The sequence below is a fragment of the Raphanus sativus genome, unplaced genomic scaffold, assembly GCF_000801105.2.
Source record: "Raphanus sativus cultivar WK10039 unplaced genomic scaffold, ASM80110v3 Scaffold0117, whole genome shotgun sequence".
Taxonomy (NCBI): domain Eukaryota; kingdom Viridiplantae; phylum Streptophyta; class Magnoliopsida; order Brassicales; family Brassicaceae; genus Raphanus; species Raphanus sativus.
The window spans coordinates 31,832-47,304 of NW_026615437.1; the positions used below are offsets into that span (position 1 = coordinate 31,832).

The 15,473-nt window shown below is 34.3% G+C and overlaps 2 protein-coding genes, 1 long non-coding RNA gene and 1 pseudogene across 4 annotated transcripts; 3 read left to right on the forward strand and 1 right to left on the reverse strand.

Moving 5' to 3' along the window:
* Window positions 1–551: 551 nt before the first annotated feature.
* Window positions 552–2,136, reverse strand: LOC130501197 (uncharacterized). Its single transcript, XR_008939572.1, has 4 exons — window positions 1,513–2,136; window positions 1,199–1,259; window positions 1,028–1,092; window positions 552–810 (listed from the first exon to the last, which is right to left on the reverse strand). It is a non-coding gene; the product is annotated as an uncharacterized LOC130501197 (long non-coding RNA).
* Window positions 2,137–3,613: 1,477 nt separating this feature from the next.
* Window positions 3,614–6,065, forward strand: LOC130501194 (uncharacterized). 2 transcript variants are annotated; one of them, XM_056996068.1, is made up of 3 exons: window positions 3,614–3,746; window positions 3,840–4,336; window positions 5,262–6,065. In XM_056996068.1, the coding sequence occupies exons 2-3, from the start codon at window positions 4,334–4,336 to the stop codon at window positions 5,874–5,876; spliced, it is 618 nt and encodes a 205-aa protein (XP_056852048.1). In that variant the 5' UTR covers window positions 3,614–3,746; window positions 3,840–4,333; the 3' UTR covers window positions 5,877–6,065. The 2 variants fall into 2 exon arrangements, with proteins under 2 accessions (XP_056852048.1, XP_056852049.1); XM_056996069.1 differs by having other exon boundaries at window positions 3,896–4,336.
* Window positions 6,066–8,539: 2,474 nt separating this feature from the next.
* On the forward strand, window positions 8,540–9,242 carry LOC108810787 (putative defensin-like protein 233). The gene is made up of 2 exons (XM_056996072.1): window positions 8,540–8,606; window positions 8,986–9,242. The coding sequence occupies exons 1-2, from the start codon at window positions 8,540–8,542 to the stop codon at window positions 9,234–9,236; spliced, it is 318 nt and encodes a 105-aa protein (XP_056852052.1). The 3' UTR covers window positions 9,237–9,242.
* Window positions 9,243–9,811: 569 nt separating this feature from the next.
* On the forward strand, window positions 9,812–11,994 carry LOC130501195 (ABC transporter G family member 29-like; annotated as a pseudogene).
* The last annotated feature ends 3,479 nt before the right edge of the window (window positions 11,995–15,473 follow it).

The window sequence follows — 15,473 nt, forward strand, 5'->3', positions numbered from 1 at the left end:
TGGAGCTTAAATTTAATCTTTCTATTATAATGTTGTAAACATTAGATTTATGATTTTGTATATAGGGTTTAAGTTTGGGGTTAAGGATATTGTATAGGGTGTAGATTTAAAATTTAGTGTTTGAGGTTTTGAATTAAAATTTAAGATTAGATTTTTAAACATATTAAATTTTAAATTTAAATATAATATTAAAGTTTTATTGTGAAAATATTGAAGTTTTTAAATTTATGTTTAGAGTTTTAAAATATGTTTTAGGTTTTGCTTAGAATAAAGACAAAATATAAATAAACAAAAAATATTCTTATAAATCGATTTTTTAAAGATTTAAAGTAATAAAATTCGTTTACTTTTGTTAAAAAAAGAACATTCGTTTACTTCTTCATTTTATTTTTATGAACACAAGAGAATCATTCACTTTTAACATTAGTTTTATCCAAGTCCATGAATTGAGCTCAGATATAATCAATTACAATTCCTTTTCTATAAAAACCAAACTAATATAACAGAAAATCTCATACTCAGAATTTTATCATATAATTGTTGAACACAACTTGGGCATAAAAACATCAATGAATCGATGAACAAGATATCAAACCACGAGTTCTGGGCAGTAACGATGCACACCACACTGATGAACAGAGAGCTATGGGAGGTGGTGAAAGATGAAGTTCCAGATCCCCCAATTAAGACTGCAACAACATCTGATACAGACTATGCAAAGAAGATTGCAAGCTTGCGATCTCTCAAAGCAAATGATACTGCAGCTCAAGCAGGAGCTTCGTCTTCAGTGGAATTTGAAGCTTTTTGAGCCTGTACCATCCCACAAAATCTCATCAGTAAATTGCCAAGAACACACTTGAAGCTAACAGCTCTCACTAATGAAAGTGATTCGTTCCCTTAATATCTCAATAGAAACAAGATCAAGACAGAACACTAGCTTGCTTATAAGTTCATCTAAAGGTGATGGTTTAATAACACACACAACTGTCAAGATAAAGAACATTAAAAGAGAGAGTAAGAGACAAACCTTGGAGTCTCTTTTCGTTTTTCTCAACTCCGAGAAGAATGCTTCTTTTCTTAGCTTCTTTAACACTGATGGATGTTCCAATAGAACAAAAAAAAAACAGATTTAGAAGCCAAAAACAAGAGAGTGGACACCGAAATATTCAAGCTAAAGATCAATATCTAAAACCTCTACCTTGAGAGTCTTTTGACCTTGAAGCATTCAATCCCTTCTGAGCATGTTGAAACTTGTTTACCTGTTTGAAACAAAAGTCTTGAATAAGATGAATCACTCTCTCAGAGACTAAACAAATGAATTACAGCATTAAAAAGCTTCACCACTGGAGTTCATGGAGGAAAACAAAGTCAGTACCAAACAATATGAAAGAGAGAGAGATAAATCAACAAAACAGAGGCAGTGCTGCTCTAAGCTTCACAAAAAGAGACAAATACAACACGAACCATGAATCGATTTTCGAAAACGAGTCATCTCAAGCTTTGAACCCAAACCTTTTGTCGAAATGCCATGGTTGCTCTTCTACAGTTTTGATTCCGGTGACGACGAGAACGGAACAAGACGGAGATGCCGGTTGTGAAGCAAGAACGCGCCAGAGAAGCTTGATTTGGAGCAGGTGCTATCGTGTTGTGGTTTTGTCACCGACTCAGCGATGGATGAGAGCTCCGACGTGACAAACGACGGCGACACTGTTGCGGTGTGAAGCAGAGAGCGGCGGATTGAGGAGCATAGACACGGCGGCGAGGCTCGAGAGTGGACAAGATGCGCCACCGTGTTCGATTGCCGGTGAGTGGAGACCACAGAGTAGTGGTCGGAGCTCGAGAGGGGAAACGGGCCAGAGACGACGAGAGATGAACTCTCTCTTTTTTTTTTTTTTTTTTTTAAAGAGAAGAGTTATTTTTCCTGGTAAGAAGCTAAGGTAAACCCAAAAAATTGGCTAAGTATTGGCTCCAAAACAAATGTTCACCTATAGTAGTTATTTTTGCTTTCCCGCTTAATAAAATTCTATCTTAGCGCGGATTTAGTGCTACTGTATAGTTATGATCAGATTTTGGCATTTTTGGTAGCAGTTAGTGAATTCGTGCTACTGTGAACTGCTACCAATACTCATATTTCTTGTAGTGGACTTTTCTTAAACTCTTATGGCTCTTACTATTTTAAGAAACTCAATACATCATTACAAGGTACATTGCTGCCACCTTACCAAATACACCAAACGTCGATTAATTTAGATCGATGGGATCATTATTCTCCTAATTAACTATATCTCTACATAAGCTTAGTTTGTTGAATGATAGCACGTTTTTAACTTATCCATAGCTATATAATACAGTATATCCAACGAAGGTTTTGTGATTGGTTGTAGGCCGGTGGAATAATACATCTTAAGAGTTTAATAAGCTTCATATTCGTTGTCTTGCTTCCATGCCCAAGAATCTTTCCAGTTTTATATCTGTTGACTTGATTATTAACTCATTACTAATTAATAGCCTATAATAAAGATGCTCTTAATCTTATAACTAACCATGCTTACAACGAACATGTTCAATACATGTATTTATTTATTAAGAACCCTTCAACTCGATCATTAGCTCATCGCTAGTCAACAGCTTTTTTAAAAATACAAGAGGGCTGAATTAAAAGAAAGGTATAAGACCGTTTTGGCAGGGTTTATTGAAGAAAGACCAAGACAAACCAAACCGGATACTGGATACACTTTGGTTAACAAATAAAGGGTTTAATAACTTTCCAAAATTTGTTATGACAAACCAAACCGGATACTGGATACACTTGGATATGTTATGACAAACCAAACCGGATACTGGATACACTTTGGATTTTTTATTATAAAACTTGAATTTGTTATTTTCGATTTGATACAAACTTGGATTGTAGTTACGGTTTCAGTGAGTATAAAATCGATTGTAGTAATGTTTTATCATCGCCACACTTACAGGTCTAAGAATGGATGACAAGCCTCAAGTTTTAATGGAAAACCGTGGTTTCATTCCAGACAACTTGTAAATTACGAATTCTAACAGTTTAGAACAGATTGATGTCCCTGTTTAGGGTTACAAGCATTTACGTTTTGTCTACGTTTAGTTTGCGGTTTCAAAAGAAATCTTGGTCTGGTAACTAACTTACTCGTTTAGTTTTTTGGTTACAAATATCAGTGTAAGTCTACCCGGTACTCACTTATAGAGATCTCTGTGTATATGTCTCGTGTTATGCTTCTAGATCAATAGACGGTCATATATTTTCAAAAAAAATAACTGTATATATTTTGAATGATTTAGGTCTTGTTGGTATCAGTGGAAAAGGACTATACGTGACTATTCTTAAGTCATATGATCTCTTTGTATATGTTTCCCATATTTGTTTTCTTGATCCATGTGCTTGTAAAGATTGTTCCTTACTACAAAAAATCCGTGCAGACATGTGGTGGTTTTATGATGCTGATGGTTTGATTATAAAGTCGTGAAATTTTTCAGCAATTAGAAAAGCTCTGTTTTTTTGCTCTGAAAAGCTCTGTTTTTTCGTCTTCTTATGTCATATTGGAGGTGACGCCATCACCTCTGATGGAGAGAAAGTATTCCCTCCTGTTTAAAGACTCGAAGAGCTCTGCGACCTCCTCCACCGTTCTTCTCATGTCTCCATAGTCAAGGAGTTTTCATAATTCATCCTCAAAACGTCTTGATAGCAAAAGCCCCATATAGTTAGGCATAAGGTTATCTCTCTTCTCACTCATATCCCTTTTGATTATAAGTTTGCTCCTTTGAGAGCAAAACTCGTGAATGAATATTGATTGGTTTGGGGATAGCACTGACACTGGATTGAGTAGCAGCGAGAAGAAAAATGACGATGACCAATTTGCAGATGTATCATGACCAATTTTCTCTGGAATGACTGTTGGCGAAAAGCCTGCTCGTGGTGGTAGTCAGGTGCCTGAGCTATTTGTCATGTTTGGGTCAACTGCAACATAAACGATTTATTGGCAAGCTTCTCCATTGAACAAGATTCAAATTTTGTTCAATTTACCTTTATACGTGCAAACATCATCAGTCTCACCTATAATAGCTAAGCTTTACAACCACCTTTGTCTGCTTTACGTATACTGATAGCGATACCGCAACAACATATATATGCTTATTTTTATTTCAACATATATATGTTTCATGTGGTGTAGGATCATCTTGCATCCGCTCGCGGCACAAAAAGAGTATCTTGAATGCTTGCTAATATCCAGTGTTATTTCATGAGAAATGGACACAGAAGACTCCAGTAGAGAATGGAGATCTGATAATTCTTAATTATATGGTAAGATTTTTTTGTCGTCGTTTTCTCTTGTTTGGGGTCAATTATTCTTTGGAATGAATTTAAATTTAAAGAAAAAAAAAAGAGTATTTCCATTAACATGCTCTATTTCTTCTTGGAGCACTGTGAATATTTGAGTTTAGTTTCAAGTTGTCACTTACACTATTATTATCCCATTCTTCGTGGAATTATGTTATTTCACTTACTGCTTAAAATATATAATAAGGTTTGCTTGCAGAGATTTGCATAATGTTGGGTTGTTGAATCTGCCTTTCTTTGAAACTTGGACCTCCCTTTCAATTTCACAAGCTTTTTTATTTCTTTGCCTAAACTTTATGGTGCTCATTACACCAATGGTAAACTGGTGTGTGATTTAAATTCTTAAAAGACAACTAGAAAGCAAGTATAAAGACAAAAGGTTTGCCCACAGTTGCAATATAAAGTAGTGTTTTTTTCAGTTCCTTCAAAATATTGAACACTTTTAAAATAAAAAGATGCAGTTGTAAAGCGTATATACCACATAGTAGAAGGCTAAGTCATTATACACCCACACTAGTTTATTTTCGTATGTATATCAATTTTATTTTATATAAGAAAAAGCACAACCTAATATCCATATAGGCTATAATACTTAGTGCAATCTAAAGTACAACAAAAGTTGATTGATGTCAAAAAAAGTTGATTAAAGTCCAACTTTTTTCTTCTTTTTCCACTATTTGGGGTTTTTGAAATACCAAAGCTATTTAGCAACATAATTAAAAATATTTGTGTAATGTTCCACGTTGAAGTACTTTGTAGACAAGTCTTACTCTCTCTCTATCTTTCCCCTTTATAAATCCCACACACATTGATCCTTAATCCATAAGCAAATATCAAAGCCAACACAAAAATAATTAATAGTAATATCGTTCTCTCTCTAACTATAGAGATGGAGAAGAACGTACCATTAAGCAAGAAGCTATGGAACATCGTACGTTTTGTCATGTACATGTTACACAAAGGCATCTCAAGGCAAAAGCTCCTCGCCGACTTTAACGCCACTCTCAAACGCGGCAAGAATCTCATCTTCCACAACCGCCGCCGCGTCCCAGCTTCCGCTACCGCCTCCACCGCCACGTCCCTACCGCGGAAAGAATACGAGTTTAGCTGCAGCGACACTCCAAACTACTCATTTCCCTTTAACATGGCCGCCTTCAAGAAGAAGAGTCACCACATTAGTCTCTTCGCGTGTGGTCACGCGCCACCGACCCTAGAAGACGACACTTCCGCCTCTAGAGCCGTGCTTGAGCTCCTCAGCGGTGGAGGTAATCAAGAAAGCGGCTGTAACACGCCGGCTTTGGCGGCGTTGTCTCCTTACTTGCCCGGGGTTGGACGGAGTTCTCCGTCAGTGAGAGCTTTACGCGTGACGGACTCACCGTTCCCGTTACAGGAAGATGGTGACGTGGCTAACGGACATGTGGACAAAGCTGCGGATGAGTTTATAAAGAAGTTTTACAAGAGCTTGAATCAGCAAAAGAAGATGATTGAGTTCTCACCTAATTAATAAATCTATTCCTAAATATTTTCTCTCTATTCGGCTGATTATTTACGAAGTTGTAATAATATTTTTGGTGGGAGGGTGGGAATGATTTTCTCATTTCTTGATGAAATTCGATTATCATGAATAAAAATTTATTGAGTGAAAATTTCCTACGTTGATTTAGAAAATGTAATGGAATGTTAAGAGACTATTTTCTTTGAACAAATTGAAAATTTTGGTAAAATTAACATCTTCAAAAAAACGAAATTTTTGTAACAAATTAGCTGAACCACGTTTTGGATAAGTGCTTTCTGTCAAATTGAATAAAATTGATACAACCAAAGGCACGGGTCTAGAGTCCAAAAGACTTCGTAGCCAAGTCGTAAAACAACACAGGATTTTTTTTAAAAAATACTTATATATATTAATTCTATCCGTATAAACGGGGATTTCAGATCCGGTTACAAGCTGGTATTGTACAAAATTTCCAAAGTCAAACTATTACAATAACTAGCTTCGCCCACCCACTAAACCCGGCACATTCCGCTAATATGTCTTCGTAATTCTTCAGAATTGATAACCGTTCTCAACCGTTAACGATGATCACTAAAAGGTGAGGTTCTCCAAGTTGCCTCGGATGCCGGGACTTCTCGTGTCGTATACAGAGTAGATGGTTACCCCGGAACTCCACCAAGCTTGTATCCATCTCTAAACATGAAGCTCCAAACGACAAGTAGGGGAAGGTTTCGGATACATACCATGAGCTTTGCAGATGCCACCAAAGCCGAGTTGCACACAGCACCATACAGCGCTTGAAACCGCTTCCCAACCGAACAGAAGCTCACCACTGTCGTCACCTAACCTGAACGCTAAAGAGGCCTGACCACCAAAACCACACACCAATCCAAGAGAGCTCTAACGACCTGCACACATATAAGTCAGCTACACTACCAATGACGAATCAAGCAACCCTTCACCGGCATCGGGATGGCAGCTGAACCCAAGAGAGACACCGCCACCTAGTGACAAAGTCGTGACGTCTCTTGCCGTCTTCGAGAACCGAAGAAACGGAAGTGTGCCTCGCAAACAATCCACTCGTGTCAAGAGTAAAACGAACAAAGCAAACACAAGAGCTCGACTCCAATAGAGAAGCGGCCGCAAGACTAGTGAAGATCTCAAACTGGTGACGAAGTGATAAGCCAGAAAGACAAGTGGAGCGCCAAGGAGAGCTTGAAACAGCCATAGACGACTGTGTAAGACTCCACTCAATGCACCAACGCGAGCCATATGCAGCCATAGACGACTGTAGAGACCAGGTACAACCAACACCGCACCCAACCTCAGCTCGCCTCTGGAACCAAACAGTCTCAGAGTTGTCTTTGATTCTACCGTAAATGGAGGCGAACCCGACGACGCCGTGAGGGTTCCCCGAACCACTCAGAGAAAACCACCCACCTCACTGGACAAGAGCATCAATAGAGCCACTGCCTAATCGAAGGGCGAGCCAATGCACCACCACGAGCTTAGGGTCTCGAGAGAGAATCTAAAAGGGAAACGTGACCTCTCTCTCAGCCGATAAGAGCCGACTCCAACGGCCATAGCCTCTGCAGAACACCGCGTCTCGACTCCAGAACAAGTCGTTCCTCCACCGTCACCGTAATCCTCGCGTGCGGCTCGTTAACGACGGAGATTCGCTTGGCCAGAGACCGAAAACAAAGCGATGGGAGAGGAAAAATGAGCGTGAAGCAAAAATAAAACCAGAGAAAAGGAGAGAGGAGCCCCCGACGGCCGGATGCGCTCAGACGCGCCGGTTAGGCCGGAGCAGATCTATTTGTGTTTGGTCGCAGAGACAAAGATAAGGGGGAGAGAGAAAGACGTTTTTGTATAAATGTGTTATAACAACAACACAGGATCTTTCATCTTCTTAACCATGCAACTCAGGATCTTTCGCATGCATTCATATGTGCTGATGCGAAATATTGGAGATTAAGGACTATATATTGTATTAGATGTGTTGGTATGTTAAAAATGTGTGAAAAGGCTAAACTTGAATATTAGGTTTTGATTTGTTGCTTGATCATCGCTCATATAACATGCATATTTGAATCCAAATTGATTTGTGTCATCTAAACCAATATTTCACGTATTTACAATTGTATCGAGACCAAACCATCACTTAAACATATCACAGCTAATAGTTTTGCGGCGTAATCACAGAATCACGATATATATCGTAACTATGATTTGTTTTTGTGGTAGTCGCTAACAAAAAATTTGTATTTCTCTCGATGATTCAAGATTCTAAGTTTAAGTAATAAGATCACGATATAGTTTACGGTATATGATTTTTTTTAAAAAAAGAACAAAATATTGAAAAAGAAACCACACGAAAATAATAATAAAAAACTCAAACAAATCCCCAAAATAATGAAAAGTGAAGTTTACTAAGAATAGTGTTTCTAAAATTTGAATACCGATTCCATCGATCCAGTTGACTTGACTCAATCCTTATGTTTCTTTCTCTAAAATTAACTTGGAACAATGGTTGGTTTTTACTTTGTGTTTATATAAATAAGAACAATGGTTTTAGATGCGTGGTTAGAATATATCACGAGTATCGACAACAAAAACTTCTACACTTATTAATTGAGCAAGTCCAAGTCATAATCTTTATCAAATTTTGAATCATGAAGGGTACTACTTTGGTTATGGTATCTTGTGTTTTCATATGTTTCATTCTGAGTCATGGGAAAGGTAACTACATTTTAATCCGTTGTGAACAACCGTCGTTTAGGTTTAAAAAAGAATAGAGAAGAAAATGTATTGAGGCAATGATGTGATAATAATATACAACTCTTAGACACATATTTATACAGTCTCAAAAAACTCGATTTCCTTTTCCCAATAGAAATAGTAATTTTCCTAAACCGAAACAAGGAGTGCTGGGCATTTTACTGGTACATCAAAGATTTAAGATACACAGATGCAACATAATCGATTGTTAACAACAACAAATATGATGTTTGAAAGAAAAAAGAAGGAAAGAGAGTTCTAGAACATGACTTAGTTAAAATCGTTGAAATACTAATTTCTTTTCTATAAACTAACAATGTATTTTGGTTGATAAAAATAGACGGGGATTGTTGGGATGAAATCCCATTCCCTGGAAAATGCAGCAAACATGGAAAAAAAGAATGCTTCAAAGAAATGCTTTCGAAGAACGTAACACGATCCTTTGTTCGCTGCAACTGTATAAACTGGGAACATGACAAATCAAGTGAGGAAGGACATGTTGTAAAACATAGTCATGAGCATACAGAGCATGAACATATCTGCCAATGTCTGAGAGTTGTTGCCGGTGATTGCGTGCCAGGAAAAGCGTAACAGAGTTTTTGGTGATCACATAGATAAACAATGGTGGTAATCTGATGTTATTTTTGGTGGTGACACATAGATAAACAATGGTGGTAATAAAATTATACGTTATCAGTGATCACATAGATAAACAATGGTGGTAATCTGATGTTTTTATCATATACTCTCTTGATATCTACAATAAATTGGGACTTTATGTAGAATATAAAAGACATAGAAAAATAAACTCGTAGCCAGTAGTTCTCTTGATATGCCAGCGTTTGAAGCCGCAAGCCATCGTTTCTAAAGAGAAAACAGAGGAAAACAGAGCAGTCACTGGCTCAGAAAGTGAAAGCAGTTACGTGAAAAGAGGAATGGTTCTGCTTTTTACTCCTTACACAATGTCAACTACCACGTAGACATGCCTAACAAAACACCAAATCCAAATCCTTCTTGAAACTGCAACAATAATGTTATATAATCATAAAACAAAAAACAAATAGGAAATGTCTACGTGGTAGTTGACGGGAGTAAGTGGAGCTGGTAAAACAACTTTAATGGATGTTTTGACTGGTAGAAAGACCGGTGGATACATTGAAGGAGACATTAGAATCTCCGGTTTCAATAAAAGACAAGAAAATTTTGCAAGAATCTCAGGTTACCGTGAACAGAACGATATCCATTCACCGCAAGTCACGGTTAAAGAGTCTCTCATCTACTCAGCTTTCCTTTGTCTCCCAAAAGAAATCACCAAAGATGAGAAAATGGTACTGCTTCCTCTCCCAACTTAGAAAATTTGAGATCACTAGGCTTATCTAAATATAAACTTTTTGTAGAAATTTGTGGACCAAGTGATGGAGTTAGTAGAGCTAAGGAGTCTAAAAGACGCGATAGTAGGGCTTCCGGGGATCACAGGGCTATCAACAGAGCAGAGGAAGAGACTTACTATCGCAGTGGAACTAGTGGCGAACCCATCCATAATCTTCATGGATGAGCCAACTTCAGGGCTTGATGCTAGGGCTGCAGCTATTGTGATGAGGACGGTAAGGAACACAGTTGACACAGGAAGAACTGTAGTATGCACAATCCACCAGCCTAGCATTGATATCTTTGAAGCTTTTGATGAGCTTCTGCTTATGAAGAGAGGTGGACAAGTGATTTACGCTGGTCCTTTAGGTCAAAACTCCCACAAGATTATTGAATATTTCCAGGTTAGATTCTTAATTTTCTTTTTTAGGAATCTCGCATTGAAGATAAGATCTTCCTCATCACTATTCTCTTAAGAAAATACATGCAATTCCTGGAGTTCTGGAAATAAAAGATAAGTATAGTCCGGCGACATGGATGGTAGAAGTTAGCTCAATGGCTGCAGAAGCTAAGCTTGAGATGGATTTTTCTGAGCATTACAAAACATCATCCTTATATGAGTAAGTCAAACATAAGGCTAAAAAACAAATGATCCGCAAGAAGTAACACTGATTATTTGAACTGGTTGTGGTGTAGACAAAACAAGAAACTTGTAAAGGAACTAATTAAGCACACCACCACAAGGAGCAAGAGATCTATACTTCTCTACGCAGTTCTCACAATCATTGTTAGGACAATTCAAATCTTGTCTGTGGAAACACTGGATAACTTACTGGAGAACCCCAGATTACAATCTAGCCAGATTTTTCTTTACGTTGGTTGCAGCTCTCATGGTCGGATCAATTTTCTGGAAAGTTGGCAAAAAGGTTTGTTTTAAGGACCTAAACTGATAATTCTTACTTACATAAACCCTAAACAATGTCTTGTATGGATAGGGACAATGCGAAGGATGTTACAAAGGTTATTGGAGCGATGTATGCTGCGGTTTTATTCGTGGGAGTACATAACTCCACTTCTGTACAACCACTCGTAGCCGTGGAACGAACTGTGTTCTATAGAGAAAGAGCTGCTAAAATGTACTCTGCTTTACCCTATGCCCTAGCTCAGGTGAGATTAAAACTTACTTGATTAACAAGAAATCTTTACAGCTAGTAATTACTAATTAACTAGAAATATTGCAATGGTCTCAGGTGGTATGTGAAGTACCGTATGTACTGTTCCAAACCACGTATTATACGTTGATTGTATACGCAATGTTGTGTTTCGAATGGACCGTGGTCAAATTCTTTTGGTTTTTCTTCGTATCATTCATCTCTTTCCTCTAATTCACATACATACTACGGGATGATGGCTGTCGCCATCACGAATCAGCAAGTTGCTGCTGTTTTCGCGGGAGCTTTCTACTGTCTTTTCAACCTATTTTCCGGTTTTCTAATCCCTAGACCGGTTAGTTTTCTATTACTTTTCTGGCAAGAAACCCTAAGGGTTTGTTTAACAATGTAAGTTGTTTTCCTTCTTTTTCTTTTCTGCAGAGAATCCCGAAATGGTAGCTTGGACTGTGTATGGATTGTTTCACAGTACGGTGACGTAGAAGACACGATTAAAGTTCCGGGTATGATGGAAGACCCGACGATAAAATGGTACATTCAGAATCATCACGGGTATGACCCGAGTCTTATGCATGGGCTCAATTGCTGCTGTTTTAGTGGGCTTCACTGTCTTTTTCGCTTTCATGTTTGCCTTCGGCATCAAAATGTTAAACTTCCAACAAAGATAGTGTTTGAAACTCAAAACGGGTTTGTATGATTTATATGGTCTATATATTTTTTCTTTTAATTTTTAAGTACGATAGAGGTAAAGAAAAGGCATTATGACAATGATAATACTCTTTCCATTTAGTCAGATTTTAACATTTGTTTTATTTTAAATGTTGTTTTACATTTTAATGTATTCCTTCCGTTACAAATTAAATGTTTTCTTTTTTGAAACACACAAATTAAATGTTATTTAGAATGAAAAATTTGTAACAAAATAAGTATTGTTCTATAATTCCAGTGCAATATTTTCTATTAATTCATCTCTTTATCCCTAATTAAATTAACATAAACAATAAATATTATACAATTATAATAGTTAAAGTATGTTACATGGAAACGGAAGCGGATACGTAGAATCGGAGGCGTATGGAAACGTAGAAACAAGATTTAAAAAAAAACTAAGAAGAAGGACGTGTTGGAAACGCATATCCATATATATATTTATATATATATATATATTTTATGATAATTTAATATATATATATATATATATATGATAATTTAATTTATATATATATATGATAATTTAATAAAATTTAGGACTAAAAATATTTAAATATCAAAATGTTGTTATTTTAGTTATCATGTATAATTTTTATAATGTTTGCTTATTTATTTTGGTTTGAAATATAGAATTTGACTGTACGTTTATCATAATATACTATAATTGATTTATTTATGAATAGTTCTTAAAAATGTATGGTCTAAATTTATTGAAAATATCAATAAAAAGTTTAAAACAATTTACTAACATATATTTTATATTTTATTCGTATCAGATGTTGTTTTTTAAATAAAGCCTCAGTCTTACGTTTATTACATCATATAAAAAGAATATGATATAAAAAAATGTTCCTACCTACTTTATTGAGATAATTTGTTTTATATACACTTGTTTGTGTATCAAATGTTTTAATAATTATATATTATTCTTTATTCTGTTCAGCCGCTCATGCTTGACTATTTATTGAAACAAAACACCAAATATACTATTATTTGTAAAGTAATTTTGCTTATTAGTTAAATTTTCTCCATAATATTATGTATTTTTATTATTTGTCATCTTTTTAATAATTTTTAGTTGTGAATCATCGGTTTAAATTATTTAATCAATTTAAATTTATACTATTATCTGAAACTTTATTAAATAAATATAGATAAAGATTACGAATATTTTGTCTAGTAGAGTCTTTAAAAGGATATTTGTTACAGAATATATAGTGTAATGTACATTAATTAATCTGTAAGAGATTTTAATTAATGTAAACTCTATCATATGTTAACACTATATACAATGTGTTCATAATTTTGTTATTGTTCTTCAGTTTTTCTCAAAGATAAATATATATACATAGTGAGTTGGATGACAATACACTGATCAAAATTTTAAAGTCTTCATAAGTATAGCATGCATCGTATAAATAATTAAATAAGTGGAAGCAATAGTTAGAACATAATGTTAAGAATATATATTCAAACAAAGTTATGTATTATATTATCAAATATTTTGCTTGATTCAATCTTTAAAATAATATTTTTATAGAATATGTGGTTTAATGTCTTAATATGTATTAGCTTATTTTAAATAGCCTATTTATAGTTTTGTTATAATGAAACAGTATTATATTTGATTGCAATCTACATGACTTTCATCTTCATCAAAATCTGAATATGTAGTTATAGTATAAACAAAATCACACATATCTCGAAGTTTTTTCAAATTATATGAATCTATAAATATATTTGATCTTAATACTAATATATTATATTTAATATAAAAGTAAATAAATATAGTAACGTCTTAAGAATGCTTAGTGGTATCTCTTATATTATATTTTAGAATGTATTGAAATTAGTCTAATATTTTTTATTAAATGTGTACACGACTAAAATATACTTAGTAATTAGTATTGATTAAAAGTCCAAAATGAGTTTGTATTATACCAATTATTATAATAGAATATTTTCAAACTCAAATATTAGTTTTATATATTACAACTCATATATATATATATATATTATTCAGTTTCAAAAACAAAACAAAAACTCATATGATAAATTTCTCTTTATAATTTTTATTTTTTCATAATTTTGAGATACATGCGTTAAGAAGATTAATATAATAAATAAAACTTAGTGATATTCTTTTATTATTAACCATCAAAATTTATATATCAATTTTTATCAAAAATTACTTTATTAAAATTATTATAAATTCAAATATATACAAAATTTATTTATTATTTAATAATATTATCACACGATATTGCAGAAAGTGTTATGTTACAATTTAAAAAGATTTTTTCGCTGTTTAGAGGATATGCGTATGCGTACATATCCATAAATCATAATAGACTTCCCTTAAAGTGGGGTCTCTTTTCATAATTGAGGCCAAATAATTGTCACACTACTACCATCAGTGTACAAAACTATAGAGTTGTACAGTTTGTTAAGTTCTAGTTCAAAATCAATTTTTAAAGAATGAAAAAATAGCTTTAAGTTTTTTTATTAGTTTGGGATATCCCGAACCTATTAAAGTGTGTGGACTAATCCTCAAAATGAAATTTAATCTACTGACGGATTCTTTATGATATTCAAATAAAGTATAAAATATGATATTTCGTGTAGTTGCATAGATTTAGTGTGGTGAAGTTAATTCGGATCTCCAAAGTCTACCTACTTAACCACCTCAATGTTTTTTTTACAATTTTCTTTTTGGTTAAAAATTATATATATATTCCCTCCGTTCTTAGAAGATACATGTTTTGGAAAAAAAATATTTCAAAAAGATACATTTTTCATATTTTCAATGTATAAATTAAATGTAAATTGTAAACTTAAAAAAACATAATTACATTTATTAAAATTCTATTGGTGAAAACTTGTGGGAAATAGTTAATTATGGAAAATAATGTATTGGTAACTAAAATTTAATATATTTTCTTAATAAATGTCAAAATTTTAAAATGTGGATCTTTAGGAACGGAGTAAATAATATCTAGTTTTATAAGACTTGTCCTTTCTTTTTCTGTCATCAATAATTTTTATTATATTATAAGTTTGAGTTATACAAAACCAAAAAAATAGACCTTTTTGGAAACGAAGCCGAGGAACACATAAACCCCTAAAGCCGCAAGCACCTGTGAGACATCAAATTAAATCCTACATTAGAAATATAGACAAGGAGTGTCTAATTTATAAAGAGATATTCAACTTTAATTAGTAAGAGGCCTTTTGGGATGAAGCTCAAAAGTAAATCCATGCGGGTCAACTTCTAAGACCCAAAATAGACAATACCGTACTAATGGATAATAAATAATTAGATATAGGCTCATTAAATCTCAAAAATTGGTATCAGAGCTGCTTGGTGAAAAATCTGCAAGAATAAAAATATCTTTCGAAGTTAGGAATAAGAGGTATATGGCAGAGATCAAATCAAAAGATCATGGAATATGTGATGTTGTGGGAGAACATTTTCAAAGGAACGAAATGTTATGGAAGATATATTTTCAAAGGAAACCATGCGGTTATTGGTATAAGATAGTACCAAGATGATCCACTGAAGGATAAAACACACGAGATG

Bases quoted from the DNA above. Each gene is read 5' to 3' on its own strand.
- LOC108810787 (XM_056996072.1), top strand. From the start codon at position 8,540: ATGAAGGGTACTACTTTGGTTATGGTATCTTGTGTTTTCATATGTTTC. The intron at 8,607-8,985 runs GTAACTACATTT...TGATAAAAATAG, and splicing joins CATTCTGAGTCATGGGAAAG to ACGGGGATTGTTGGGATGAA.